At 44.9% G+C, this 27,869-nt stretch overlaps 1 protein-coding gene across 2 annotated transcripts in view; it reads left to right on the top strand.

Annotated features, from left to right (window-relative positions):
- LOC126293695 (acetylcholinesterase-like) overlaps positions 1 to 27,869 on the top strand; it is an 824,325-nt gene that overhangs the window by 590,001 nt on the left and 206,455 nt on the right. For both annotated transcript variants that reach the window (XM_049986998.1, XM_049986997.1), the window contains exon 8: positions 24,084 to 24,236. In XM_049986998.1, the coding sequence (XP_049842955.1) occupies positions 24,084 to 24,236 (153 nt within the window). The remainder of the gene's footprint in view (positions 1 to 24,083; positions 24,237 to 27,869) is intronic.

The raw sequence follows: 27,869 nt of genomic DNA, 5'->3' as shown, positions 1-27,869 counted from the left end.
CTATCCCTTCTTCTGGTCAAGTTGTGCCACAAACTCCACTTCTCCCCAATTCTATTAAATACCTCTTCATTAGTCATGTGATCTACCCATCTAATCTTCAGCATTCTTCTGGAGCACCACATTTCGAAAGCTTCTATTCTCTTCTTGTCTAAACTATTTATCGTACATGTTTCACTTCCATACGTGGCTACACTACATACAAATACTTTCAGAAACGACTTCCTGACACTTAAATCTATACCCGATGTTAACAAATTATCTTCTTCAGAAACGCTTTCCTTGCCATTGCCAGTCTACATTTTATATCCTCTATACTTCGACCATCATCAGTTATTTTGCTCCCCAAATAGCAGAACGCCTTTACTACTTTAAGTGTCTCATTTGCTAATCTAATTCCCTCAGCGATTATGGAGAAGGGTAAATGTATCAATATGAGATATGGGGCCCTGCTCCAGAAAATCGTTCTAATAGCTGTGACAGTGGTGTTGTTCTATGGTGAGCTCTTTCCTATCCGTATTTTGGAAGGGGGTAATATGTATCAAAACAAGAAACAGTGGTTGGTAACTGTGGGCTATAATGTTCGCACCGTATGAGCCCTGAGCACTTGTTCATCTTTGCCAGTGTGAAACAATTGTTCACATATATTAAAGTGGTAAGGTGTGGGTCTGATGCATAATTCCGTCGTTGTACAAAGCAACGAGACAAGTTTACGCTTCTGAGGTGAAATACTGTCCTCCTTGCCCTCCATTACGAGGGGCTACCCACAAAAAACCGGAATAACATTTCCGTGGGCGGAGCTTGTGTGGTACGCATTTCTGCCGCTGGGCGTGTACAGTGCCACGTATTGCCATTTCAGTACCGCCTGTGTCATCGACCTGGCGTGTTCTGTTCGTCTGCTTGTGATTGCTTTTGCTACTGCTGCTTTGTTCTTGTTTCGTTTTTTATGATGGCAAGTTTAAGTGAACAACGTACAGTTGCTATAATTTTGTTTTCTACACAGTAAAAAATGCTGCTGAAATTGTTTCAATGTTGAAAAAAGCTTACCAATATGACGTTATGGGAAAAATTCCGGTCTATGAGTGATTTAAAAAAGGCCTCGTTCTCCACATCCATCAGCTGCCCAAATGGACGAAAATATTGAAAACATTCGAGAGCTTGTGGTCAAATGGTTCAAATGGCTCTGATCACTATAGGACTTAACATCTGAGGTGATCAGTCCCCTACAACTTAAAACTACACTACTGACCATTAAAGTTGATACACCACGATGATGACTAACTACAGACGCGAACCAACAAGAAGAAAATGCCGTGATCTGCAAATTATTAGTTTTTCAGAGCATTCACACAACATTGGCGCCGGCGGCGGTACCTACAACGTGCTAACGCGAGGAAAGTTTCCAACCGATTCCTCGTCCACAAACAGCAGTTGACCGGTGTTGCCTGGTAAGACGTTGTTGTGATGCCTCGCGTAAGGAGGAGAAATGCGTTCCATCACGTTTCCGACTTTGATAAAGGTCGGATTGTAGCGTTTTGCGGTTTATCGTCTCGCGACATTGCTGCTCACGTTGGTCGAGATCCAATGACTGTTAGCAGAATATTGAAACGATGGGTTCAGGAGGGTAATACGGAACGCCGTGCCGGATCCCAACGACCTCGTATCACTAGCAATCGAAATGACAGGCATCTTATCCGCACGGCAGTAACGGATCGTGCAGCAGCTTCTCCATCCCTGAGTCAACAGATGGGGACGTTTGCAACACAACAACCATCTGCACGAACAGTTCGACGACGTTTGCAGCAGCATGGACTGTCAGCTCGGAGACCATGGCTGCGGTTACCCTTGACGCTGCATCACAGACAGGAGCGCCAGCGATGTTGTACTCGACGACGAACCTGGGTGCACGAATGGCAAAACGTCATTTTTTCTGATGAATCCAGGTTCTGTTGACAGCATCACGATGGTCACATCCGTGTTTGGCGACATCGTGGTGAACGTACATTAGAGGCGTGTATTCGTCATCGCCATATTGGCATATCACCCGGCGTGATGGTATGGCGTACCATTGGTTACACGTGTCTGTCACCTCTTGTTCGGATTGACGGCACTTTGAAAAGTGGACGTTACATTTCAGATGTATTACGATCCGTGGCTCTACCTTTCATTCGATCCCTGCGAAACGCAACATTTCAGCTGGTTAATGCACGACCGGATGTTGCAGGTTTTGTACGGGCCTTTCTGGATACAGAAAATGTTGGGCTGCTGCCCAGGCCAGCACATTCTCCAGATCTCTCACCAATTGAAAACGTCTGGTCATTGGTGGCCGAGCAACTGGCTCGTCACAATACGCCAGTCACTACTCTTGATGAACTGTGGTATCGTGTTGAAGCTGCATGGGCAGCTGTACCTGTACACGACATCCAAGCTCTCTTTGACTCAATGCCCAGGCGTATCAAGGCGGTTATTACAGCCAGAGGTGGTCGTTCTGGGTATTTATTTCTCAGGATCTATCCACCCAAATTGCGTTAAAATATAATCACATATCAGTTCTAGTATAATATATTTGTCCAATGAATACCCGTTTATCATCTGCATTTCTCCTTGGTGTAGCAGTTTTAATGGCCAGTAGTGTACTTAAATGTAACTAACCTAAGGACATCACACACATCCATGCCCGAGACAGGATTCGAACCTGCGACCGTAGCGTTCGCGCGGTTTGTGGTCACAGACCGTGGACAGACAATTGATCAACTGTTAGAGATCAGAGGATTATCTTGAAGTTCGGTTTTGCGACATGTGGCAAACAGGAGACTGGTTCTTCCAACACGTACAACGCACTTGCATACAGAGCTACCTCTGTTAGGCAGTTTTTGGCCAAAAATGGCACGGTTTCGCTGCCCCACGCACCTTACTCGCCCGACGTGGCTCCGTACGACTTTTATTTCCACGCATGAATAGGGACATGAAACAAGGCCGATATGAGAACATAGAAGAAGTCAAGCAAAACAAGAGGGAGGAGCTGTCAGCCATTTCTAAAGATGACGACAAAAATTATTCCAACTGTGGTACCACCCGTGGGACAGCTGTATTAGTTGTAATCGAGAGTATTTTGCAGGGGATAAGGTTGTTTTGTAAACAATTTTGATCTTTTAAAAAGTAATGTCAGCTTTTTGGATATCCCCTCGAATACGGCATATGTGCAGTACTTACGATTATTGTAGATGGAACTATGTGTTAACTTGCGTGCCCGGTTAGCCATGTGGTCTAACGCACGGCTTTCCGGATTGGGCAGGAGTAGCGCCAGGTCCCCGGCGGACTTGTGTCGAGGTCTAGTGTGCCGGACAGTCTGTGCATGGTTTTTAGGTGGTTTTCCATCTGCCCAGGCGAATTCGGGCTGGTTCCCCTTATTCCACCTCAGTTACACGCCAGCGATTGCTGGGCAAAGAAGTTCTGCACGTAGGTGTACACCACATTTACTCTACCACGGAAACATGTAGGTTACACTCGTCTGGTGTGAAACGTTCCATGGGAAGGGGGGGGCGGGGGGGGGGGGGGAGTTGTTCCACCGAGGACAGAACCAGAACCGCACAACGACAACCCTGAAAGAGTGGTTCGGTGTGGGGCGGCGGAGGGGTGAAGTGGACAGAGGTAGTCGTCGTGGGGTTGTGGACCACTGCGGCTGCGGCGGGGACGGAGCCTCTCTATCCTTTCTAGGTCCCCGGTTAACATACAATACAATGTATTAACTTATAGCTTATAACAAGGCACCTATGGAAACTATTTCTAATATACCTGCGTACTCATTTGTAAGTGAAATGCTTTTCTGGAAGCATTTTATGTGTGTTCAGGGAGGGATTCGTGACTGGAAGTGGGGGAAATGCAGCGTTGCCGCAGTAGGTGGCGCTGGTACGTGACCACGTGACGTGTTTTCCTTGTGTGTTGCAGGCTGTGTGACTGATGCAGAGTACTGCAAGCAATAGAATGGTCAGGTATTAATGTCTGGAACAAACCCTGATGGCATCTATGGCCAAGCGTGTGGAAACAGCCGAGAGGCAGCACGGCTGTACCAAAACAAGAACCCTCACAGACACCAACCACATCACACAACTTCTCAAGCTCTTTCTGAGCGTTTGTGTGCTCATGGATCCTTTCAGACAGACGAACGAGCAGGGAGGCGGCGAAATGTCCGTACATCGACTTTGGAGGACTGGGTTTTACGCGGTACTGAGACGAACCTCAGTACAACTCGAGGCAAGTGGCCTGCCAAGACGGTATAAGCCAAAGTACGATTATCCCTATCAAGCTGCAACGAGTGCAAGGGTCATGAGCAGCTAGTTTCTCTCTAAGGAATGGACCTTGTGGGTGGCTTTTGCACCAGACCATCACAATTATGGGACATCTCTCAACAGTCTCCATTACCAGAACTGGCATCACCAATGTCCACGATCACCATCTGTGGGCTACAGACACGGCACTTGGTCAGAGAAACTTTCATCCGTCAGCGCCGTCTACCGTGTCAACGTTGTATTTCCGGACACATGTTCATAGGAGCTGCTTTCCTCCATATCCAGGCAGGAATCTGTCCCTGCACTTTGTCGGATTATTACAGTTCACCATTCATATACTGGTGTGCAAAACTTAAGTACACTGCCAAGAAACATACACTTGGCCATTAAAACTGCTACACCAAGAAGAAATGCAGATGATAAATTGGACAAATATATTATACTAGAACTGAAATGTGATTACATTTTCACACAGTTTGTGTGCATAGATCCTGAGAAATCAGTACCCAGAACAACCACCGCTCGCCGTAATAACGTTCTTGATACCCCTGGGCATGTGTACAGGTACAGCTGCCCATGCAGCTTCAACACGATACCACAGTTCATCAAGAGTAGTGACTGGCGTATTGTGACGAGCCAGTTGCTCGGCCACTATTGATCAGACGTTTTCAATTCGTGAGAGACCTGGAGAATGTACTGGCCAGGGCAGCAGTTGAACATTTTCTGTATCCAGAAAGGCCAGTACAGGACCTGCAACATGGGGTCGTGCATTATCCTGCTGAAATGTAGGGTATCGCAGGGACCGAATGAGGGGTAGAGCCACGGGTCGTAACACATCTTAAATATAACGTCCACCGATCAAAGTTCCGTCAATGCGAACAAGAAGTGACCGACACGTGTAACCAATGGCACCCCATACCATCATGCCAGTAAGGCGATGACGAATACACGCTTCCAATGTGCGTTCACCGCGATGTCGCCAAACACGGAAACGACCATCGTGATGTTGTAAACAGAACCTGGATTCATCCGAAAAAATGACGTTTTGCACCCAGGTTCGTCATCGAGTACACCATCGCAGGAATTCCTGTCTGTGATGCAGCGTCAAGGGAAACCGCAGCCGTGGTCTCCGATCTGATAGTCCATGCTGCTGCAAACGTCGTCGAACTGTTCGTGCAGATGGTTGTTGTCTTGCAAACGTCCCCATCTGTTGACTCAGGGATCGAGACGTGGCTGCACGATCCGTTACAGCCATCTGGATAAGTTGCCTGTCATCTCAACTGCTAGTGATACGAGGCCGTTGGGATCCAGCACGGCGCTCCGTATTACCCTCCTGTACCCACCGATTCCATATTGTGGTAACACTCATTGGATCTCGACCAACGCGAGCAACAATGTCGCGATACGATAAACCGCAATCGCTATAGGCTACAATCCGACCTTTATCAAAGTCGGAAACGTGATGGTACGCATTTCTCCTCCTTACATGAGGCATCACAACAACGTTTCACCAGGCAACGCCGGTGAACTGCTGTCTGAGTACGAGAAATCGGTTGGAAACTTTCCTCGTGTCAGCACGTTATAGGTGTCGCCACCGACGCCAACCTTGTGCGAATGCTTTGAGAAGCTAATCATTTGCATATCACAACATATTTTCCCTGTTGGTTAAATTTCGCGGCTGTAGCACGTAATCTTCGTGGTGTAGCAATTTTAATGGCCAGTAGTATATCTCGATGAAACGTGGACCATACATAACAGGCACTACTACAGTGTAGTACAGATGGTGCCTGAATGAAATACGCAGTGAGACAAACAGAAATGACTCTTTCACTCGCAGACAGTAATTACATTTGAGTATCTACGATTAATTATGGGCCTTTAGACATTACTTCGTAGTTTATGGGGTATCTGATCACCACGGTCAGGAATGGATGTTCTTTAACGTGCTAACGTGTTGATCACAAAGTTTGCAAAGAGCCATTGTAGCGGGGCGTTGCATTCCTCCACGAGCGATCATGACAGGTGCTGTCTGGTCGTTGGTGGATGTTGACGTCTCCTCGACGTATCCCAAAAAATGGTTGAAATAGCTCTGAGCACTATGGTATTTAACAGCTGAGGTCACGTCCCCTAGATCTTAGAACTACTTAAACCTAACTAACCTAAAGACATCACACACATCCATGCCAGAGGCAGGATTCGAACCTACGAACGGACTGAAGCGCCTAGAAACGCTGGGCCACAGCGGCCGAGAAACGCATCCCACAAATGCTCGATGGGAACACCAGTTCACACGCCGAAAATTCTCTCGTTCCAAGAGCTCCAACTGCGTTGTTTATCATAACTGCAGAAATTTGATGGTGATTCGGTTCACAGCTTTAGTGAAATATTTAAATCATTCTGATGTAGAATGCTAAAACATTATTAATTGGAATTGCAGTTGCATTTTCAAGTATTTTGAGGTGTTGTAAGGCACTCAGTAACACAAAGCTGTGCCATGATTTTACACAGCTATAGCCCTAGTTTTGCACGAGTGCAAACACGTCAGTCTCGAAGGAATAAATGACTGAGAATTACGACGTTGTTTCTCCTGTTTCTTGTGAGGCCGACGCAGGTTGTGGATTCCGTGCGTTTTGGACCACGTTCTGCGCCTCCAGTGTATTGTCGTGTCTCACCCGTATTGCATCTCCCAGAAACCGAAGCTGGCTGCTTATTCGAACATTCTTTGCAGACTACGTGAAACATATTTGCTTTCCCCAAAATTCCGAATAACGATATTTTTCCCCACTTATTGCCTGTCTCCCACTACCCAGCAACAATGTCAACACATATTTTCCATTCTCTGCATTTGAAATGAAGATTTTCTTGGCAAATGAAACAGTGTACACTGCTCGACCGTTGCAGAGAGGGGAGATATCTAACGTAGACTGCAACCATCAGGCGCGACGCATCCGAAATATGAAGCCTGCATTCCATTCCGTGTCGGCCGGGAACTGTTTGCGACCACGATTCTTAAACCGAGTTTGAAGGTGCGATTGGTGCACCGTTCTATGTAGTTACGACAGACTGCCTGCGTCGATATAAAAAGAAAGCGGGCAGCTTCAAATATGGCGTCGTCAAAGGCACGACCAGAAGCTATATTTCCGTTTCCCATTCTGGCACGCCCTCACGAGTAGCCCATCTTTCGTGCGCTCACCCCAAACAACTGTCTGACATGAGCGCACTGCCACGACATACGTCACGGTGCAAAATGGCGAGGTAGCTATTCTACATAGTCGCGCTGCGGCAACCAGTATGTTATTTTAATATTGGTTTGTCTCGAAGTTCGTGCGCTTTTCGTTGCGGTGCAGTCAGGAAGAACGCCTAATGGCACACTTCCCCACAACATAGCTAGGACAGCGTGCTTGCCGGCCTGTCTGCTTACGCACTTCACACGCAAGATCATGCATAGTACGAGGGTTGTCCAGAAAGTAAGTTCGGATCGGTCGCGAAATGGAAACCACTGCGAAAATCCGGTAAAGCTTTGCACAGATGTGTTGGGCAGTGTCTCTAGTACGCCCGTCGATCGTGTCGCGTCGCTCTTTTCAGTTCTGAGTGAACAGTGAGCACGTAAAGATGCGTACGGAATAGAGTCTCCCGTCAAGTATGAGGGCCTGGCTAGAGATTTCGCCTGTGTCATGCAGCCAACATAACACAACTATCGAGCAGTTCCTACTTCATGCCAATTCTCGGCCGCACTCAGTAGGGGCAATGAAGAAGCTCCTGCAGCACTGAGAAGTGTTTGATCACCCACAATACAGTCCGTAATTGGCTCCCCCTGAGTCTCATCTCTGCTCACAACAACCGTTGGCTTTGAAGACAAAAATTTTCCACAGACAACGAGCTGCACACCAGTGCAGACAACTGGTCGAAAGCACAGGCGGCTGCTTTCTATGACGATGATATTGGAAAGTTGATACAACACTATGACAGAACACGAAGTTTGAGGGGCGACTATGTAGAGAAATAGGTGGAAGGTGTACCTAACTGTTGCAAATAAAACGCTTCTGGTTTTCATTGTGGTTTCGATTTCGTGCCCGATCGGAACTTACTTTCTCGACAACCTTCGTATAACTAAATGAGGTGGGTTTGTTTTGCACACGAACTATTTATTTTCTACAACATACACCATTATCGTCGACACAATATTGCCATTTGTCTCGAAGGTTATAAATGCCATTCTTCCAGAATGTGGAGGGTTTTCAGGTTGATGTGCTCTTCAATGTTCAGTTCCCAGTCGCCTACGGAGATGAGGCGTTTGCCATTCAGGAAATTCAGGCGGAAACTGAAAAGATTAAAGTCGGAAGAGGCAATGTCTAACGAATACGGCGGTTGGGGTAACACATCCCACTCAAAAGGACGCAGCTTTTGGCGGGTCCCCATAGAGGTATATGGTCTGGCGTTGTCTTGGTGAAAGATGTGTCGCAAATCTGTGTGTTTCTCATGTGACTGCCTTCAGAAGATCCAATTGCGACCAGTTTGTCTCGGGAATGAGTCTCATTCGGCAGAAGTTCGTAATACAGGACGACTTCGCAGTCTCACAAGATGCGCAGCAGAACCTTTCTCAGGTGCATCCCTGGTTTAGGGACCGTTAGTGGTGGCTGCCCTGTCTTGAGCTACGATTTACTCTTCTGGAGTACACGATCCACGTCTCATCTGAAGTTACCAGCCGTTCCAAAAAAGGAACAGTCTGCTTCTGTCTCAAAAGGTCACAGATGGAAATGCGCTGAATGAAATTCGATTCCCTCAGCTCGTGAAGAAGCCGTACATCGCGAATATTTACGTAAGGGAGCTTCTTCAAGTTCCTGGTTACAATAGTACGAGCGACATTGAGCTCCAATACCAGCATCTGGCTTGCCATTTGAGCATTGTTGACTGTCATGTTGTTAAGCCATTCCATGTCCGTAACCGTTGGCCGTCCAGATTGACGTTTTGTCTGTTAGGAGGAAATTCCCAGCTCGAAATCAGTTAAACTACTTCTGACATGCTCGAGCCATTACTGCATCGTCCCTGCATATAGCACAGACCTGTCGGCATTGCGTGGCGGTTTTCTCCTTACGATATAAAAACAGTATAATTTCTGAAAGGTTCCTCTTTCCATTGTTTGTGAACACACGTTCACACTGTTGCATCCAACGCCAGCCACAAACACACATTTACTTGTGCCTCTACGTTGTAGGGCCGGTTAGACAACTGTGTCACCCTTTGAAGGGTGTTTCAGGGTTTGCATCATGCGCTGTAGATGGAACGTGCCAGCAAAACGAACGAACTTATGAAATAACTCAAAACAATGAAAGCGCGAATAATTTCGCATTCTGTCGAACTCACTCACATCATTACATCAGCAGTGAAGAAGCATGAAAAGCACAGAACGTGTCGTTGCGCACGAATACGAGAGCTAACGTTTTAAGCGTTTAGCTGCGGTCAGCCCCTACCTCGCTAGGCTACCCGCCACGCGGTGCGGTTTTGCGGTTGCCCTACATACGGCTGCAGGCGGAATGACATTCCCCATCTCGCTTTCGCTCCACCCTTTCGACAGGGTGTAATGCTTGGCTCCTCTTGAGTACGAGTTGCGAAAAGATGAGCTCTCCAAATACCGCTTCAACGATTTAACTTCACCTGAGTGCTTCATTTTTAGGTAACATCAAAGTCGATTATGAAATACTGATGGCTTCCAGTGGAGATCATGTCGTCAATAACGCGAATAAAATATTTATTTACTATCAAACACTGTCTTGATCACAATTTATTTATTACGGTGACCGGTTTTTACCGCTGCTGTGGTCATCTTCAGACCAATGAGTGAGGACCTCCTTCTGCTGGAGAATCACTATGAGTAGTGTCCTTACTCATTGGTCTGAAGATGACCAAAGTAGTGGTCGAAATCGGTCACCGTAATAAATAAATTGTGATCAAGACTTTTTTTGATAGTAAATATTTGTAACAGTCGATCACTGTTCACACCCACAATGTATTCAAAAGTAAATAAAATATTTATTTACGTGTAAAGTTACTTTCTTTTGGTGGTGCCCGGAATCCTACTGATCTGGTGCAGCTCTCCAGACTAGTCAGTCCTATGCAAGACTGTTTTCTTTGCATTACTACCGCAGTCCACATCCGTCTGAATGTTCTTACTGTATTCATCTCATTATCTACCTCTACAATTTTTAACTCCCTTCCCTTTCACATTTCCCTCCGTTACGAAATTTAGTATTCCTTAATGTCCCAGGATGTGTCGAATGAATCTATCCCGTCTTTTAATAAAGTTACGCCATAAGTTTCTAATGTGTGTACCTCTTCATTAGTTATCTCATCTAACTGAGTCAGCATTCTTCTGTAATGTCCTATATGAAGTGTTTTCTCCTCATGTCTTCATTGTAAGAATGTCTTAGACACAAATATTGTTCGATGGATATAAGATCATCACAAAGAGTGTTCACCCAGAATGATTACTTATGTAGCTGCAGCTGACTAAAATTTGATTAACATCTGGCTTAAGTATTTTTGCATGATTGCACATAAATGCACAACACCCAATACTGGAACACTATGAAAGGGACACAAAATACTGACATTTTGATAGCTTAGAGTTCTGCCGGATACCATGCTCACTCGTTGTTCTCATCTCGTGATACCTGACACTGGAAGTAATTCACGGCGTGAAAATACCGAGACTACAAGCGGTATCCCAGTAGGAATGATCATATTTCTGGTATATGAAAGAAGCCACAATTTCAGCAAAAATCTTCGTGTGTACATTTCCCGTACTCCGAATGGTTTCCGCGGTAGATCCCTATTTAAATGTCCATTGTCATTTGTTTTCTGCATTCTTCAATACACTAAGGAACAGAAGTCGAGGGATACCTTCTAATATCACGTCGGACCTCCTTTTCCTCGACGAACTGCAGCAGCTGGACGTGGACTCAAAAAGCTCCCTCCAAAAGTATTCAACCACCCGCCTCTCTAGCCGTCCATCATTCCAAAAGTGTCAGGATTTTGTGCACGAACTGACCTCTCGATTAGGTGCCATAAATATTCAATGGAATTCATGTCGGGCGATATGGGTGGCCAAGTCATTCGCTCGAATTGTGCAGAATATTCTTCAAATCAATTGCGAAGAATTGGGGCCTGGTGACATGCCGCATGAAAATTTCATTTGTGTTTGTCAACATGTATGGCTGCAAATGGTGTCCAAGTAGCCGAAGTCAATGGTCGGTTCAGTTGGACAGAAGACTCAGTCGATTCCATGTAAGCACAACCCATAACATTATGGAGCCACCGCCAGTGCCTTGTTGGTATCGACATCTGCAGCTACATACACACTCCGCAATCCACCATACGGTGCGTGGCGGAGGGTACCTCGTACCATCACTAGCATCTTCTCTCCCTGTTGCACTCCCAAACAGAACGAGGGCAAAATGGCTGCCTATATGCCTCTCTACGAGCCCTAATCTCTCTTACCTTATCTTTGTCGTCTTTCCGCGAAATGTAAGTTGGCGGCAGTAAAACTGTACTGCAGTCAGCCTCAAATGCTGGTTCTCTAAATTTCCTCAGTAGCGATTCACGAAGAGAACGCCTCCTTTCCTCTAGAGACTCCCACCCGAGTTCCTGAAGCATTTCCGTAACACTCGCGTGATGATCAAACCTACCAGTAACAAATCTAGCAACCCGCCTCTGAATTGCTTCTACGTCCTCCCTCAATCCGACTTGATAGGGATCCCAAAAGCTTGGGTCCATGGCTTCGTGCGGTGTGCGTCATACTTGAACCGTACCATCAGCTCCTACCAACTGAAATCGGGACTCGTCTCACAAGGCCGCGGTCTTCCAGTCGTGTAGGATCCAACTGATACGGTCTCGAGCCCAGGAGAGGCGCTGCAGGCGATGTCGTGCTGTTAGCAGGGGCTCTCACGTCTGTTGTCTGATGGCCTAGCCCATTAACGCCAAATTTCGCCGAACTGTCATAATAGATACGTTCGTCGTACGTCCTGTATTGATTTCTGCGGTTATTTCACACAGTCTTGCTTGTCTGTTATCACTGACACCTCTACACAAACGCCGCTGCTCTGGGTCGTTAAGTGAAGGCCGTCGGACAGTGAGATGTGCGCGGTGAGAGATAATGCCTGAAACTTGGTATTCTCGGCATATCCTTTGCGCTGTGGATCTCACAATATTGAATTCCATTTCCTAAATGGAATGTCCCATGTGTCTGTCTCCATTCCAATTACCATTCTGTTAATTCCCGTCGTGTGGCCATAATCTGGGGGGGGGGGGGGGGGGAGGGGGAACGTTTTCTCCTGAAACAACTGAGTACAAACGACAGCTACGTCAACGCACTGCCCTTTCATACGAGTGTTGGAACTTTAATAGTCTCTATGCTGTTCACTTTTGGAACAAAACCTACCAACAGCTTAGAGACAGAAGTGATGATACTTTCTGCAGGACCTGACCATCATTTCGCAGGAAAATGCTCAATCACGTACAGTGCAAGATGTTACTGATATGTTTGACTGATAGGGCTGCTAAGTGCCGTACCACCTACTGCACTCCCCTGTCTTAAGCCCTGGTGAGTTCAACTCGATTTTTAAACTGAAAGAAACACTTTACGGCATTCGCTTCAGAACTACTACAAATTCGTCGGGCAATAGACCGCGCAGCTCGAACTGTCAACACAACTGGCACTGTTAGGAATATCCTATGATTACCACTTCGCTGTCACCGGATTATACACAATGCTAGTGACCTCTCTGAAGGTCAGTAAAACTTTGCACCACGTATCTATTTGGTTCAAATGGTTCAAATGGCTCTGAGCTCTATGGGACTCAACTGCTGTGGTCATCAGTCCCCTAGAACATAGAACTACTTAAACCCAACTAAACTAAGGACATCACACACATCCATGCCCGAGGCAGGATTCGAACCTGCGACCGTAGCAGTCGCACGATTCCGGACTGCGCGCCTAGAACCGCGAGACCGCCGCGGCCAGCTATCTGTTTGGTACGAGCTGTAAATAAATAATTGCCACTATTAAAGTTCCAAACCTCGTGCTTTGTGTACACGGTACTAACGCCATATCTGCAAGTGCAAATCACTATCGCATGACTTTTGTGACCTCAATGTACTGGGTGATCAAAAAGTTAGTATAAATTTGAAAACTTAATAAACCACGGAATAATGTAGATAGAGAGGAAAAATTTGACACACATGCTTGGAATGACATGGGGTTTTATTAGAACCAAAAAAGAAAACAAAGTTCACAAAATGTCCGACAGATGACGCTGGACAACAAACCTTCAGTAGCGGCGCATTACAATCGTGTATGAAAGGAGCTGTAATGAGATAGAGAATCAGATGCGCCAGCAGTCGCAGCATGTTGACGTTACCTGAAAAGGCGCTTTTCGTGAGGCTGTATTATCAGAGTGGGGAATGTGCTAGTGCAGCGTTACGATCCTATCGCCATAGGAAGGGGATTCGAACGGGTAAAGGTCCGTTGACAAATGCAGCTGTGGCGAGAATGATTTAGAAGTTCGAAGCCAAGGGTTGCTTGGCACTTAGGCATACCCTCCGATGCTATCCGTACAAAATCCATCTGCATCACGAACTGTTACCTGGCGATTTAGTGAAGCGGAGGGCATTTGCGGTGTGGGCGTTTCAAAAGATGGCGGAAGATGACGATTGGTTGAGTAACGTGTTGTGGACCGACGAAGCTCCGAGGGTCTGTCAACGTCCACAGCTGCAGAATTTGGGCTACCGAAAACCCTAGAACTGCCATAGAAACGCCATTGCACGACGAGGAAGTCACGGTATGGGTTGGATTTACCACATCTACCGTTATCGGGCCTTTTTTTCTTCCAGGAAATGCGTGATTCTCGTTTTGTAACTGCTGCCGTCACAGGTGAGAGGTACGCCGATATGTTACAGAATCGCATCATCCCCAGCCTGGCTGATAAACACCTGGTGCAACGTACGATGTTTATTCAGGATGGCGCTCCACCCCATATTGCTAGACGCGTGAAAGATCTCTTGCGCGCGTCGTTTGGTGATGATCCTGTGCTCAGACGCCACTTTCGTCATGCTTGGCCTCCCAGGTCCCCAGACCTCAGTCCGTGTGGTTATTTGCTTTGGGGTTACCAGAAGTCACAAGTGTATCGTGATCGACCGACATCCCTACGGATGCTGAAAGACAACATCCGACGCCAATGCCTCACCATAACTCCGGATATGCTGTACAGTGCTGTTCACAACATTATTCCTCGACTACAGCTATTGTTGAGGAATGATGGTGTAGAGAACATCATATTTGCTTTGTCTTACTTTGTTATTCTAATTATTGCTATTCTGATCAGATGAAGCGCCATCTGTCGGACATATTTTGAACTTTGGCATTTTTTCGGTTCTAATAAAAGCCCATTTCATTCCAAGCATATGTGTCAATTTGTACCTCTCTATCTACATTATTCCGTGATTTATTCGGTTTTCTAATTTATACAGACTTTTTGATCACCCGGTATATTATCAGGTTTACACATATACTACAATTAGTAAACTTACAACATTCTTTTTTTAAAGTATGTTTAAAAGTACATATTTTGAACACACTCTCCTGTAACATTATCGTTCACGTACCATTACATTTGTTACACACTTCACAATAAGTTTTCGAATGTTCCAACGTCACCTTCAGTGCATTTGTGTACTTTTGGGAGAACATGTTTGGTTTTGCTGGTCTGAGTGCCTCTGCACGTCCCCTACTGGGAACAGGAGCGCCCACGATGCGACCAAGCAGTTCCTGTCGCGTATTCACCATTCAGTTGCGAACCTCTCACTTCATCCAATCTCGTAAACAAAAATCTAATGACGTAAGGTCTTGTCAGTCAGTTAATTCTACCGCCACGACCAATCCGGTGACCAGGGTATGCGGGCATGAGACGTTCCCTAAGACGTCTGGTAAATTGTAGATGGGCTCAGTCATGCAGGAAGTACATGGAAGAGCGAGTGGGCAAAGGAATGACCTGAAGATGTTCAACGAATGAATTTTCCAAAAAACGCGTGTTATTGTGTGCCGTCATCAGCTCCCTTGAAACGCTTGGCCCTGTCACGAAGTCACCGATGGTGCCGTATCAAAAATTGAGCGAAAAACGAACTTCAAACAGGGTTCTGCTGTGGCATGTGGAATTTCCTGCGACCATTGGTAATCGATACTTATCATGTATGCAGTCGATCCTACTCTTAAACGTGGCTTCATGAGTGATAACAGAAGCAAATGAAGATTGCCTTTTAACCAGAGACAGAATTCAAGTAGTGTGCCATCGCCGCCAATATGGAGATTGTGGACTCGCCCCATGTGAAAGAGAACAAGTTAGTCACATGTAACGTTCGTAATAGCCGTGTATCTGGGACACTAATACAGTATGTGCAGAAATTCGCCGTGTGCTGTCAGTGGGTGTACGCTGCAACACTGCAACGTTGTGTGTCTGTTTCTGCACAGGCTGTTGAACTACACGTTCAGAAGAAGAATGGAAACTTGGAGGGAGACTTCGTTCACGCAAAGTGCTGACGTTTCTGGTAAACTGTCTACGATAAGGAATTCGACATTTCGGAAGTGTACATTTAATGTGTGCTATCTCAGAAACCATTCTAAATGGGTCATATGTCCACATTTAGATTGTTGCTTCAGACAATCGTCCTGTCATAACCCTGAATATTGACCACACCTCATGGGACATCCTATATTCATGCAGTATTTGAGAATGAAAGCACTTAGTGTCTTCCAACGTACTGTAAACATAATTTCAAACCTTTTCTTTACTTTTTCTCTCTTACAGCTATTATTCAATTAAGTAAGCAAACATTCGTCCGAAGCTGTTATGTTAAATTACAGTTTGATGAATTTCCTTTTATAATTTACTTTTGCAAAGCCAATTCCAAAATACAGAGTTATTCTAAATGATGGACTCATTTTCAAAACTTCGTATTTATTCAGGCACCAATAGAAAATGATCAAGATTAATACCAATGAAAAGAGAAAGTTTCAAAGAGTTTTTCATAATGTTTGATGTAAATTTAATACATTTAATAATTTGTAATTAATTAGTTTTTAATAATTATTTAAATGGCCAAATGGCTCTGAGCACTATGGGAGTTAACGTCTGAGGTCATCAGTCCCCTAGAACTTAGAACTACTTAAACATAACTAACCTAAGGACATCACACACATCCACGCCCGAGGCAGGATTCGAACCTGCGACCGTAGCGGTCGCGCGGTTCCAGACTGAAGCGCCTAGAACCGCTCGGCCTCAGCGGCCGGCAATAATTCTTTAATAATTAGATATTATAATCTTACAAATGTTAAATGTGGCGACTGTTGGCTGTACGGCAAACACCGACGCGGCAGCCACACTCGTCCCACACGCGGGAAAGACTAATATCTGTTGTTACCGAGTGCACGGCAGCAGTGAACCGGTTACGCAGATCACTCCGGGTGGTTGGTAGGGGTGCGACGCAAACAGCTTCGTTTGACATAACCCCATGAGAAATAGTCGCAGGGTATGGGATCAGGAGATCTCGGTAGCCAGAAGTGCAGAGCCAGGTCCTCAAGTCCTCTGCAACTGATCCGGCGCTGAAGAAGGCAGACATTCAAAGAACCTCGTACATCACGGTGCCAATAGGGCGGAGCTCCTTCCTGTTGGAAAATGATCACCGGGAAATATTCCATAACTTAAGGGAACAGCTACTGTTCCAACATGTCCAGGTACGTCATTCCCTTTACAGTTCTTTCCGCAAAGAAAAATGCTCCGTAAAACTTTGGACAGGGTACGACACAGAATGCGTTGATCTTTGGCGAGCCTCTTTCGTATTGCAATGGTGAATGTGGATTTTCCAAACCCTATATGCGAAAATTGGGCCTGTCTGACTTTTCCACTAAGGTGGAACGTCGCTTCATCGCTGAAAATTGCACGCTGTAGAAATGCGTCATCTTCCATCTTTGCTAGCCCGTAACCACAAAATGCGAGACGGTTCTCTGTAGGGCTTGTGCACCAAACTCCGTCTCAGAACTTTCCTTTCCATACAGTTGGGGTGGGGGGTATTCCAAGTTCTCGACTGGCTCTATTGGTACACTTACTGAGACTGCACACAAAACTTTTTCGAATCCTTCTGACATCCAGTGACACACACGGTCGGCCTGTGTTTCCCCATTGCACACACTCCCAGTCTGTTTAAATTGCTTAAAGGCTAAAATTTTGGGAGTTGGTGGCTGAACACCGAATTTGGTATGAATGCCCACTGCATTGCAATTTGCGACTCAATTTTTGCGCACTCAAGAAAGCAGAAAACCTTGTGTGACGCCATCTCACAACTGCCCATTTCCGCGCGAACTCTGCCGGCCGCTTCTGAAGCCATCACCGCCAGCAAAAACTTTGAAACTTCCTGTTTTCATTAGTATAGAACTATTAGTATAGTACCTGAGACATACGAATTTTTGAAAATGGGTCCATCATTTAGAATAGCCCTGTATATGGCTTGACATTACACACGTTTTTCCAAAAAGATCTTACTGACCATACACGGTTCACACCACGTATGTTGGACGTCAGCGTGCATTGACCACTAGCAGACCACAGGTGGCAGCACTAGCAGTCGAGAGTGTATGAAATGTGTCGGGGGGACGTGGAAAACTGTGCAGCCGCTGTGATAATGCAGAAACGGAGCGATTTGTGTGATGTCCGAAAGGGCAGAATTATTGGCTTTCGAGCCAAGGGTGGAAGCATTCGCGAAATGGCTCTGTCTGTAAAGTGTTCGGTTGCAGCCGTGGTTGAAGCATGCCGTGCCTGGCAAAACAGCACTATCCAGTTCCGGCGCCGAGGGAACTGTTGCACATCACGGGTTGTAGCTGTCAGAGGTGAATGACGGCTGTGGAGATGTGTGCGGGCGAACAGCTACTGCCCGCCCAGAGGAATCGAGGGAATGCTGTGTTTGGACCTTCGCAGCAAGTGCCTGATTTGTGTACCCGTGCTGACTTCCGTTCATCAGCGACGAAGGCTGGAATTTTCACGCCAGTATCGCAACTTAGCGTATAATGAGTTGTGACAAAGGCTGTTTTTAGGTCAATCGCGTTTTATGCTCCATCGGCCAGATGGTATGAACATCTGAAAGCCAACACGTTGCAAGAATTGTCGGACGGGTCCAGCCCAGTGTAGTGAGAGTTATCGGGTGGCAAATGCTTGTGGGGCGTTCCCTAGATGATCTCGTCATTTTGATCAACACACGTGCTCATCTATCCTTGGGGACAAAGTCAAAAAATGGTTCAAATGGCTCTGAGCACTATGGGACTTAACTTCAGAGGTCATCACTCCCCTATAACTTAGAACTAATTAAACCTAACTACATCTACGTCTACATCTACATACACACTCCGCAATCCATCATACGGTGCTTGGCGGAGGGTACCTCGTACCACAACTAGCATCTTCTCTCCCTCATCCACTCCCAAACAGAACGAGGGAAAAATGACTGCCTTTATGCCTCTGTACGAGCCCTAATCTCTCTTATCTTATCTTTGTGGTCTTTCCGTGAAATATAAGTTGGCGGCAGTAAAATTGTACTGCAGTCAGCAACTAACCTAAGAACATAAGGCACACCCATACCCGAGGCAGCATTCGGACCTGCGACCCTAGCAGCAGCGCCGTCTTGGACCGAAGCGCCTTGACCCGCTCGGTCACAGCGGCCGGCGATCCTCAGTCGACAAACCTGGTGAAGCTAGTCACCGCTGTGCCTCCACGTCCCTGTCTGTACTTTCCAGAATCTCACTGATTCTCTTCCCACACGCTTGTGACGCAGAACGTGATCCTGTTCAGGACAAATGACAACATAAAAATTTAGATGCAAGAAAAAGTAAATTTTCTGACAACGGAGCGTAAATTATTCGGACTGTACTAATTAACAATATATTTTAACATGATTTTGAAACATTTTCTTAACTTTTTCTCGCTTACAGATTCACTCAAGTGAGTCACTCAATATTTGCACGAAATTATCTTGTTGAATTGCAATTTAATGAGTTTGCTTTTATAAATAACTTTTGCTATGATTAAGCACAAAATTTACTGTCGAACATTATCCAATATTTACCAAAAAGGTCTTCAGAATGTGATTTTCACTCTGAAGCGGATTTGCGCTGATATGAAACTTCCTGGCAGATTAAAACTGTGTGCCGGACCGAGACACGAACTCGGGACCTTTGCCTTTCGTGGACAAGTGCTCTACCAACTGAGCTACCCAAGCACGACTCACGCCCCGTCCTCACAGCCTTACTTCCGCCAGTACCTCGTCTCCTACCTTCAAAACTTTACAGAAGCTCTCCTGCAAACCTTTCAGAACTAGCACTCCTGTACGAAAGGATATTGCGGAGACACGGCTTAGCCACAGCCTGGAGGATGTTTCCAGAATGAGATTTTCACTCTGCAGCAGAGTGTGCGCTGATATGAAACTTAAATTGTGTGTCGGCCGGACACACAATTTTAATCTGCCAGGAAGTTTGAAAAACGTCTTACATGATCAAATAACGGTGTCATTACTCTTTCCATTTACCTGTTTTGGTTTTCAGTTTTTAAATTACTCATTGGCTGAATAATCAAGAGATAATGAAACTGAGAGGTTTCGCACTTTGAATCAGAAAGGTTTTACATGCTTAATATCAAATATTCAGCACATAAAGTCATTTTGAAAGTAATCGGATTTTTTAAGGTGATTTATGAATGGAAGTTATATTCATCAAAGTATCAGGGGTTAGAATGTTGAAGTCCGCACAGAATACCATCGCCAGTAAATACGCAGTTAGCGGGGCATGCGACGGGAGAGTGGTAGTGCTGCGGATTACGGACAGGTGTTGTAAGGTTCAAAATGGTTCAAATGGCACTGAGCAGTATGGGAACTTAACATCTATGGTCATCAGGCCCCTGGAACTGAGAACTACTTAAACCTAACTAACCTAAGGACATCACACAACACCCAGCCATCACGAGGCAGAGAAAATCCCTGACCCCGTCGGGAATCGAACCCGGGCGTGGGAAGCGAGAACGCTACCGCACGACCACGAGATGCGGGCATGTTGTAAGGGAAATGCCGAGCGCTGGCGGGGAAGTGCCCCTCTAAACTGAAGCCTATGCTCACGGTTTTTGTAAATTTTAAGCGGAGTTCCTCCAGGGCCACACTTGCATGCTGACCACTTAAAAAGATCTCTCACCTCTGCTTTGGTTCGTATCTAAGCGAATTTCGCTGATAATGTAGGGATTTATTTTCGTCTGACTTCTTACCCATTTGTAACTTTCAGAGAAGTGTCACGAGTAGCGAACTTTGGGTAAATTTCTACACATTTCTCTTGTTGCCGTGTCTAAATTTGCTTCTTTTGCAAGACATGGTGTAGTTTACACAGTCTCGCCTCACTAACATGTTGATTGGACGCAGTTGAAATAGAATTATCAAACAGTGGTTTATTAAGTTAGGAACTGAGCAAAAGTAAGCACCAAAGACAAAAAAAATCGATAAGCGTTAGCTAAATTTCATACGTATATGTAATATGCACCAAATGCAAAATCGTATGGACCCCTTTATTTCGTTGTAGACTTTTTCAAATTTCGCGCAGTGTGTAATTTCCATGGAAACATCACAATACTTATGGCAACTAACGAAATGATGGGCACATCATCAGAACCTGACATACAAAGCGACAAGTAACGCAAAAATGATTTTTTCTTTACCAAATAGTTTCTGTAAAATCGTTTGAGAAAGATTGCAGGGCGTGCGGTTCAGTTCTGTTATCGCCGACCGGTCAAAAGGTGGCAAACACTGTCAGCCTCCACTTCCGAACAAATGAGTGGACTCACCCTGCGCTCTGTATGAAAAGTGCTCGCTCCACATCAGCCACCATATGCTGCGTGCAATTTGTTTAATATATAAGGTAAAAACAAGCAAAAAATACAACTACTCCTTCATTTAGACCTAATGTTACTACACTGTGCTACATCTCCCTGTTATTTACAATGTTTCAGAAACACTTCAGTGATCTATGCCCACACCGATGGCCATTGCATTTTAATTATATTTCAGTTGTGTATTCGAAGATTTTCCCGGCGAATGAGATGCTTGAAGGTCTCTCGGGCATGCAGCCGGGTTGAGTGGTCGTTGCTGAACGAATTTTCGACGACGTAACGTGCCACCATCATCAGGTTACTCCTGTTGACTGACGTCCTAGGCCGGCGGGTGGTGTGGTATATATACCTGTCGCATCTCCCCTCCACTGCCTCCACGTATGGAACGAGGGATTTGCAGGCCGCGGTGGTGGGGGTAGCTTGCGCTGACCAGATGACTGATGGGCGGGTGTGGTGCCCCGTTTCCGCTGCTCCTGCAGTGTGGGAAAGCATATGTGGGCCAAACCATTCGCACAATCGAGGAAAGGTGTACTGAACACAAACGGCACACCGATCTCCAACAGCCTACAAAATCTGGCATCGCAGAACATTGACTCGAGACAAATTACCCTATGGAATACGAGAACACAGAAGTCCTGCACAACACTTCCCGCTTTTGGGACTGTGTATACAAGGAAGCAATTGAAATCCGGCTGCACGAGAACCTTATTAACAAGGACAACGGATTTCAACTCAGCCAAGCGTGGAATCCAGCAATCTGCAGGAGCAGCGGAAATGGGACACCACACCCGCCCATCAGTCATCTGGTCAGCGCAAGCTACCCCCACCACCACGGCCTGCACATCCCTCGGTCCATACGTGGAGTCAGTGGAGGGGAGAGGCGGCAGGTATATATACCACACCACCTGCCGGCCTAGGACAGCAGGAGTAACCTGATGATGATGGCACACACAACGACCAGTCAACCCGGCTGCATGCCCGAGAGACCTTCAAGTACATTTCTGTAATGTGGAACTAACACTTCCAGGTATGCTTCTGCTTGGCTCTTCCGATGTATTGGCATTAGTCTGATATTTGGAGTGTCCACTTGACCTTAAAGACTGAGACTAGAGCTGTTGGTTTTCTGATCTGTGATGTGAAATTAAATGAACTGTAATACATAAGTTTTGGTCTATTTTTACTGTTTGTAAATAACAGCTTATTTTCTGCATTTTCAGACTACATGGAAACTGAGCCAATTTAAGAGGCCACTGTGCCTTCTCGTTAGCATTGGTTTTGTACAAATTTGTGGTATATGCCGTGCTAGACCAGAAATGAGCGTGGCAAAATAGGGAGGACCAGATGGCTAAGCGTTCACAAAAAATGTGAATTTTGCTGTGGGTCGGGTGAGGCATGAGCCATTCATGTTAAGAGTAGTTTCCAGGCAGTGGCAGTGGCTGGAAACAGTACAGAATGGCAGCCAGAGAGTCGATGGGCTGAGTCCCAACACACAAATCTTTTATTTAAGTTTCCAATTTACTTACACTTCAAATAAACCGAAATAATGCTCTATATGTTGTGTTTAATATTATTTTCATAAAAGGCATAAAAGAGGTAAGGACAGTGGAAATCTTGATCTGCAAATAAAATTCCAGGTTGTAATCGTAAGGCATGCACAAAAACTTTGTATATAAAATTAGATACTTCTGTTATTTTACAGTCCATGATTTACACTTACGAAGGTGATATTCGTCATGAAACAGGGGAAGAAGTAATTTTCTCGACATTTGGCACACATTGTAAACGCCACATTTTTATAATTATGTAGTTAGCCTACTTTAATTTTTTAATTTTTTCTATAAAATAAAAAAACTTGGTTTATAATCATATAAGGTTCTCTTTCATTACACTGTGCAGTTTCACAGGACGTGAATTCTTTTCTTCTTTTGGCGAGATATGTTTTGAAGTTTTAAATTCCTTGCCTGACGATACAGGAAAAAGAGACATCTCAAGGTTGCAATAGCGAGTTTTTTGCGCGGGGAGGGGGTGGGGGGTGGGAGGAGGGAAATCACTTAAAAATTCCAGTATTCCATTATGGTGACCCTTCTTAATCTTGATAAATCTCGTCTTATAACTGTGAATTTCATTGTCTTTCCCATGACTCAGTTAACAGAAGTTTATTATTTTGCATATAGGGCTTGTTACAAATTTATGGTATCATGTTATTCTAAGTTTACAACTTCTGATGGACTAATGACTGTAGCTCTGTTTTGCGATGTAATGATACAGCGGATTTTCCTTTGCCTTTCCTTTCGCTTCAGTTTATCGAAATAATTAAAAATCGTGTAATGTTTTTTTTTCTTTTTACTTGTGGTATAAGTAACATAAAAATCGGGAGAAAAAGAAAATAAAGGATTCTGCACAGGGAGTAGTCCCCACGACATCGAGGTTACCGTTGTGTACTCTTTCACCTGCGCCAGCCTTGACTGGGAAGTACTGTAACACAAATGGCTAATCCCTCGCCCATACGCATGAGAAGTGCTGTTTTTTCCAAACTCTAGGCCACGTGAAGCTCCAGTCACTTTCATTTCTGGCCAGTCCCTGCATGTACCGTGAATCTGGGCAAAATCTGTGATGACAAGTAGGTGTGGTCCCCTGGTGAGAACGATACGATGAGTGGAATTTCTTCTCCACATTCACAGGTCGATGTGTCTCTACATCCCAGTCGATGTAGATGATTGGGGTTGAAAAGTTAATACGTGCACAACACCTCCAGTGGGAACAATGACACACATGCTGAGTATATTCCTAATGCTCAGAGAACGTGATAATTGATTGCGTGCTCTTCTCTGTGCAGTACACGGACTGGGAGCAGCTTGGCGATGGTTACCTGAACCAGAGGATGGTTTCGGACGCCGTCGGCGACTACTTCTTCATCTGCCCCAGCAACCTGTTCGCCACCAAGATGGCGGCTCGCGGCGCCACCGTCTACTACTACTACTTCACGCAGGTAAGTCTAGAACCGTTACTGCACCACTACTACTAGTACCATTAGCTGATGCAAGTAGGTCTGCAAGTTACAAGATACACTCCTGCTCTTCCAATTTACAATACTATCTCCGCAGAGGCAAATGTGGAGCAGATGTTACGCAGATTGATTTTGAAGTGGACTTAACGACAGCGTCATGCAACAAAACGTTAAATAGCGTTAATATCGTTTGTAAAATAACGGTTACACTTTTTGATTGAATTTTTTCATTTGAGAGAACTGAAGGGCGACCTATTTAATTGTTAAAAACCTTTCAAGAGCCAAGATCGCGTAAAATATATGTTTTTTTTAAGACAACCAGTTTCAACATGTGCTGTTATCTTTAGGTCTGTAAGAAGGTTTATATATATGGAATATGTCTCATAAGTTAAGATATATTTATATAACAGTTTTAGTTTGGTATTATCCGTTTGGCATCTTGCGTGTGAGGACAGCATAAAATGAAGATATTTTACATAAAAAAATTTAGGGTATGTAAATGTACTGGTCTACTTCCAGTTTTTATAATACCAATCCAAAACTTTTATATCAAATGTTGCTTCTTAATTTATGAGACATACACCATGTATATGCACTTTCTTACAAACTTGAAGATGACAGGTAGTCTGTTGAAAACGGTTGTGTTAAATAAAAAATATATTTTATGCGATCTTGGATGATGAATTGTTTTTAAGGATAAAACGTTTTGTATACCATTTCTGTTTATTCTTTTTTCAAGTTTAGCTCTATAATAGTTGAGTATGCGACGTCTAATCCTTTAACACTTCAAATCTTAGTCTTGTGTAATTATATATACCTTTTAAATTTACTGCTGTAGGACGGTACAGTGGCAACTGTAGGACATTTGCGTGCTCTTCTCTCTAATAGTGGAATCAAAATAGGTTTCTTCAAAAAATTAATACATATCATCTTCCTCTACGGAAGGTAAGACATAAGAAACTAAGCAGAGATGTGCCTACGATCCTTACTTGCGAGTTTACGTTATCGCATACCGAGATTACACACTGAATTAATACACAACATTTTATTAAAAATTAACGATGTAATTTTGTATCCATGCTAGAACCAGAGGGAGATGTTACAAGCAACTGCTACTACTGCTGTGTCTTCCACTCCACGTCACACTTAGTGCTAAACGTATTCGCTGTTTTCCTTTTTCTACATGAAAGGCAGCTATTTACTTTACACAAGTTTTCAACCTTGAGTCTATTCCGTTCTGTTCCGAAATAGCAGCGACGCAGCCCTGTTGCACCTACAGTTTTCCTACTATGCCTAGTTATGGCAGTGAGACTTGAGGCAAAGAAAGCTCATTAGCTCAGACCTCGTTGGAACCTCATATAGTTTTGTGGATATTCCTCTACTGTTTTTGCATCCTGTTCTTTGCACTTGAAACTCCTTTGACTTGACACTCAGTCGTAATCAAGAATGCGTAATATTAAATAAGTATTAAATTACTGGACAATTTCCATTGTACTTCGTATGAGCCCAAACATTTGCGTCGAGGTCACAGGAACTCTGGGCCCCCACCCATGAGCCTCAAGGTGAGAGTCAATGTACTGCTCTGTTTTTGGGGGGAATATGTGTAAAATAACTATACTTTTCAGACCGCCATGAATCTGTATTCGCTGTGATTTAAGTCTACAAAATTCACAAAGAAAAAATGGTGACGTTGCCTATAATGGGCCACTGGATTTTCGATACTGAACCGGTAGAATTTAAGAAATGTGCTCCTACAGTGAGCTGTAAGAGATGCGTTTATCATAAGTAGTGTAACATAATGATGTGATGGAACTCTCTAATGCTTTCTTTGTCATAAACTATAATATTATTTTTATTAAAATATTGCAAAAGAAAGGTGGTAGAGAAAGTGGAGCACAAATGAATAGAATTTAGCCGTAACAGTGTATTTAAATGGGTATCATGCAGGGTTGGAATATGCAGGCATATAAACGTAAACGGCGGTATAAAAATGTTTGGGTGCAGAATAAGTATTCTCCTGCTCCTCTGCCTTCTATGCCCATCTCTCCTGTATCTCTGTCTATCTCCTTCTCCTTCTCCTCCTCCTCCTCCTCCTTTCTCTCTATCTCCTTTACACCCATCTCTCTCTTCTGTTCTCTCTCTTGGTCCATCCTCCTCCATCCATCTCAATCTTCCGTCAGTCATGCCCATCCACATATGCAGCCCTTGCAAAAGAGGTCTGCTTCTTCCAGTGCACACCAATCATGCCACGCAACGTACATACAAGGGGATTCAAAACAGTACTTTGCACCCAATGCATAGTACACCATTCAAGGCAGGTGGATATGGAAGGTCGGTCCTATTCCTACACAACATGCCTCTCATGCAGATCAGCCTACACATTAAGGGCCGAAAAGCCTGGTCTCGTAGACTGCCCACCAGAGCAAGTGGATGAGGTAGGTACGTACTACTTCCATACAACACACGTCACGCAATATAGACGACATGTCAGTTGCTCATTGCACTATGTTTTGCCTGTATATCCATTCCTGTTGGGACTAGTAGGTTTTAAACCACACAGTGCGATTTTCATGAGACAAACAGTATGCATACCACTCCAGGGCTTCAGGAAGAGATCCTGGACATACCTATGTATATGTTTTATCATAAATACTAGGTTTTTCCCTGCTGCTTCTCCCATGTATACATTTGACATGTATATTGAACACACCTCCTCCATACCCTCTGTGTGTGCACTTCTTCCCCTTCTGTATGTCCACCTCTATCTCCTCCTCCCCCACCTGTCTCTCTCTCTCTCTCTCTCTCTCCTCTCTCTCTCTCTCTTACTCTCTCTCTGTCTTACTCTCTCTCTCTGTCTCTGTCTCACTCTCACTCTCTCTCTCTCTCTCTCTCTCTCTCTCTCTCTCTCTCTCTCTCTCTCTCTCTCCCCTTTCTCCCTCTCTCTCTCTCTCTCCCCCTCTCCACATGCGCTGCTCCCCCTCTCTTTCCTTCACTTCCTCTCTGTGACTAATCTTTCTGCCCCCTCTCACTGCTAGTATTCTCCCTCTCTCTTTGCAACTCTGCTTCCCCCACTTCCTTTTCCACTTGCCCACTTTCTCTCTACACTTTCCATCTGCCTCATGCATCTCCCACTCCTCCCCTCTCTGTCGATTTCCTCCTCCCCTCGTTTTGTCCAGCCCCTTCTCTGTCCATCTCTGTCTGTCCCCAACCGCATTGCTGAATGTAGCCCCTGCAGTACAGTTCAATAAAGCAAACTGATACTACTCCCACCATGCACCTGTCATGCAGGGTGAGCTGCACATCAGGGGACTGGAAATGATTTATTTACTTCTGACTCATAGGCCACCATTCAATGGAGGCTAATGAATCAGACTGGTACCACTCCAACACAACATACATTACAGGACAGTCTACATGTCAGAACCAGAAAACCAAATGGTTCAAATAGATCTGAGCACTATGGGACTTAACTTCTGAGGTCATCAGTCCCCTAGAACTTAGAACTACTTAAACCTAACTAACCTGAGGACATCACACACATCCATGCCCGAGGCAGGATTCGAACCTGCAACCGTAGCAGCAGCGCGGTTCCAGACTGAAGTGCCTAGCACCACA

The sequence above is a fragment of the Schistocerca gregaria genome, chromosome 10 (assembly GCF_023897955.1).
Source record: "Schistocerca gregaria isolate iqSchGreg1 chromosome 10, iqSchGreg1.2, whole genome shotgun sequence".
Classification (NCBI taxonomy): Eukaryota; Metazoa; Arthropoda; class Insecta; order Orthoptera; family Acrididae; genus Schistocerca; species Schistocerca gregaria.
This window is presented reverse-complemented; position numbering and strand designations above follow the sequence as displayed.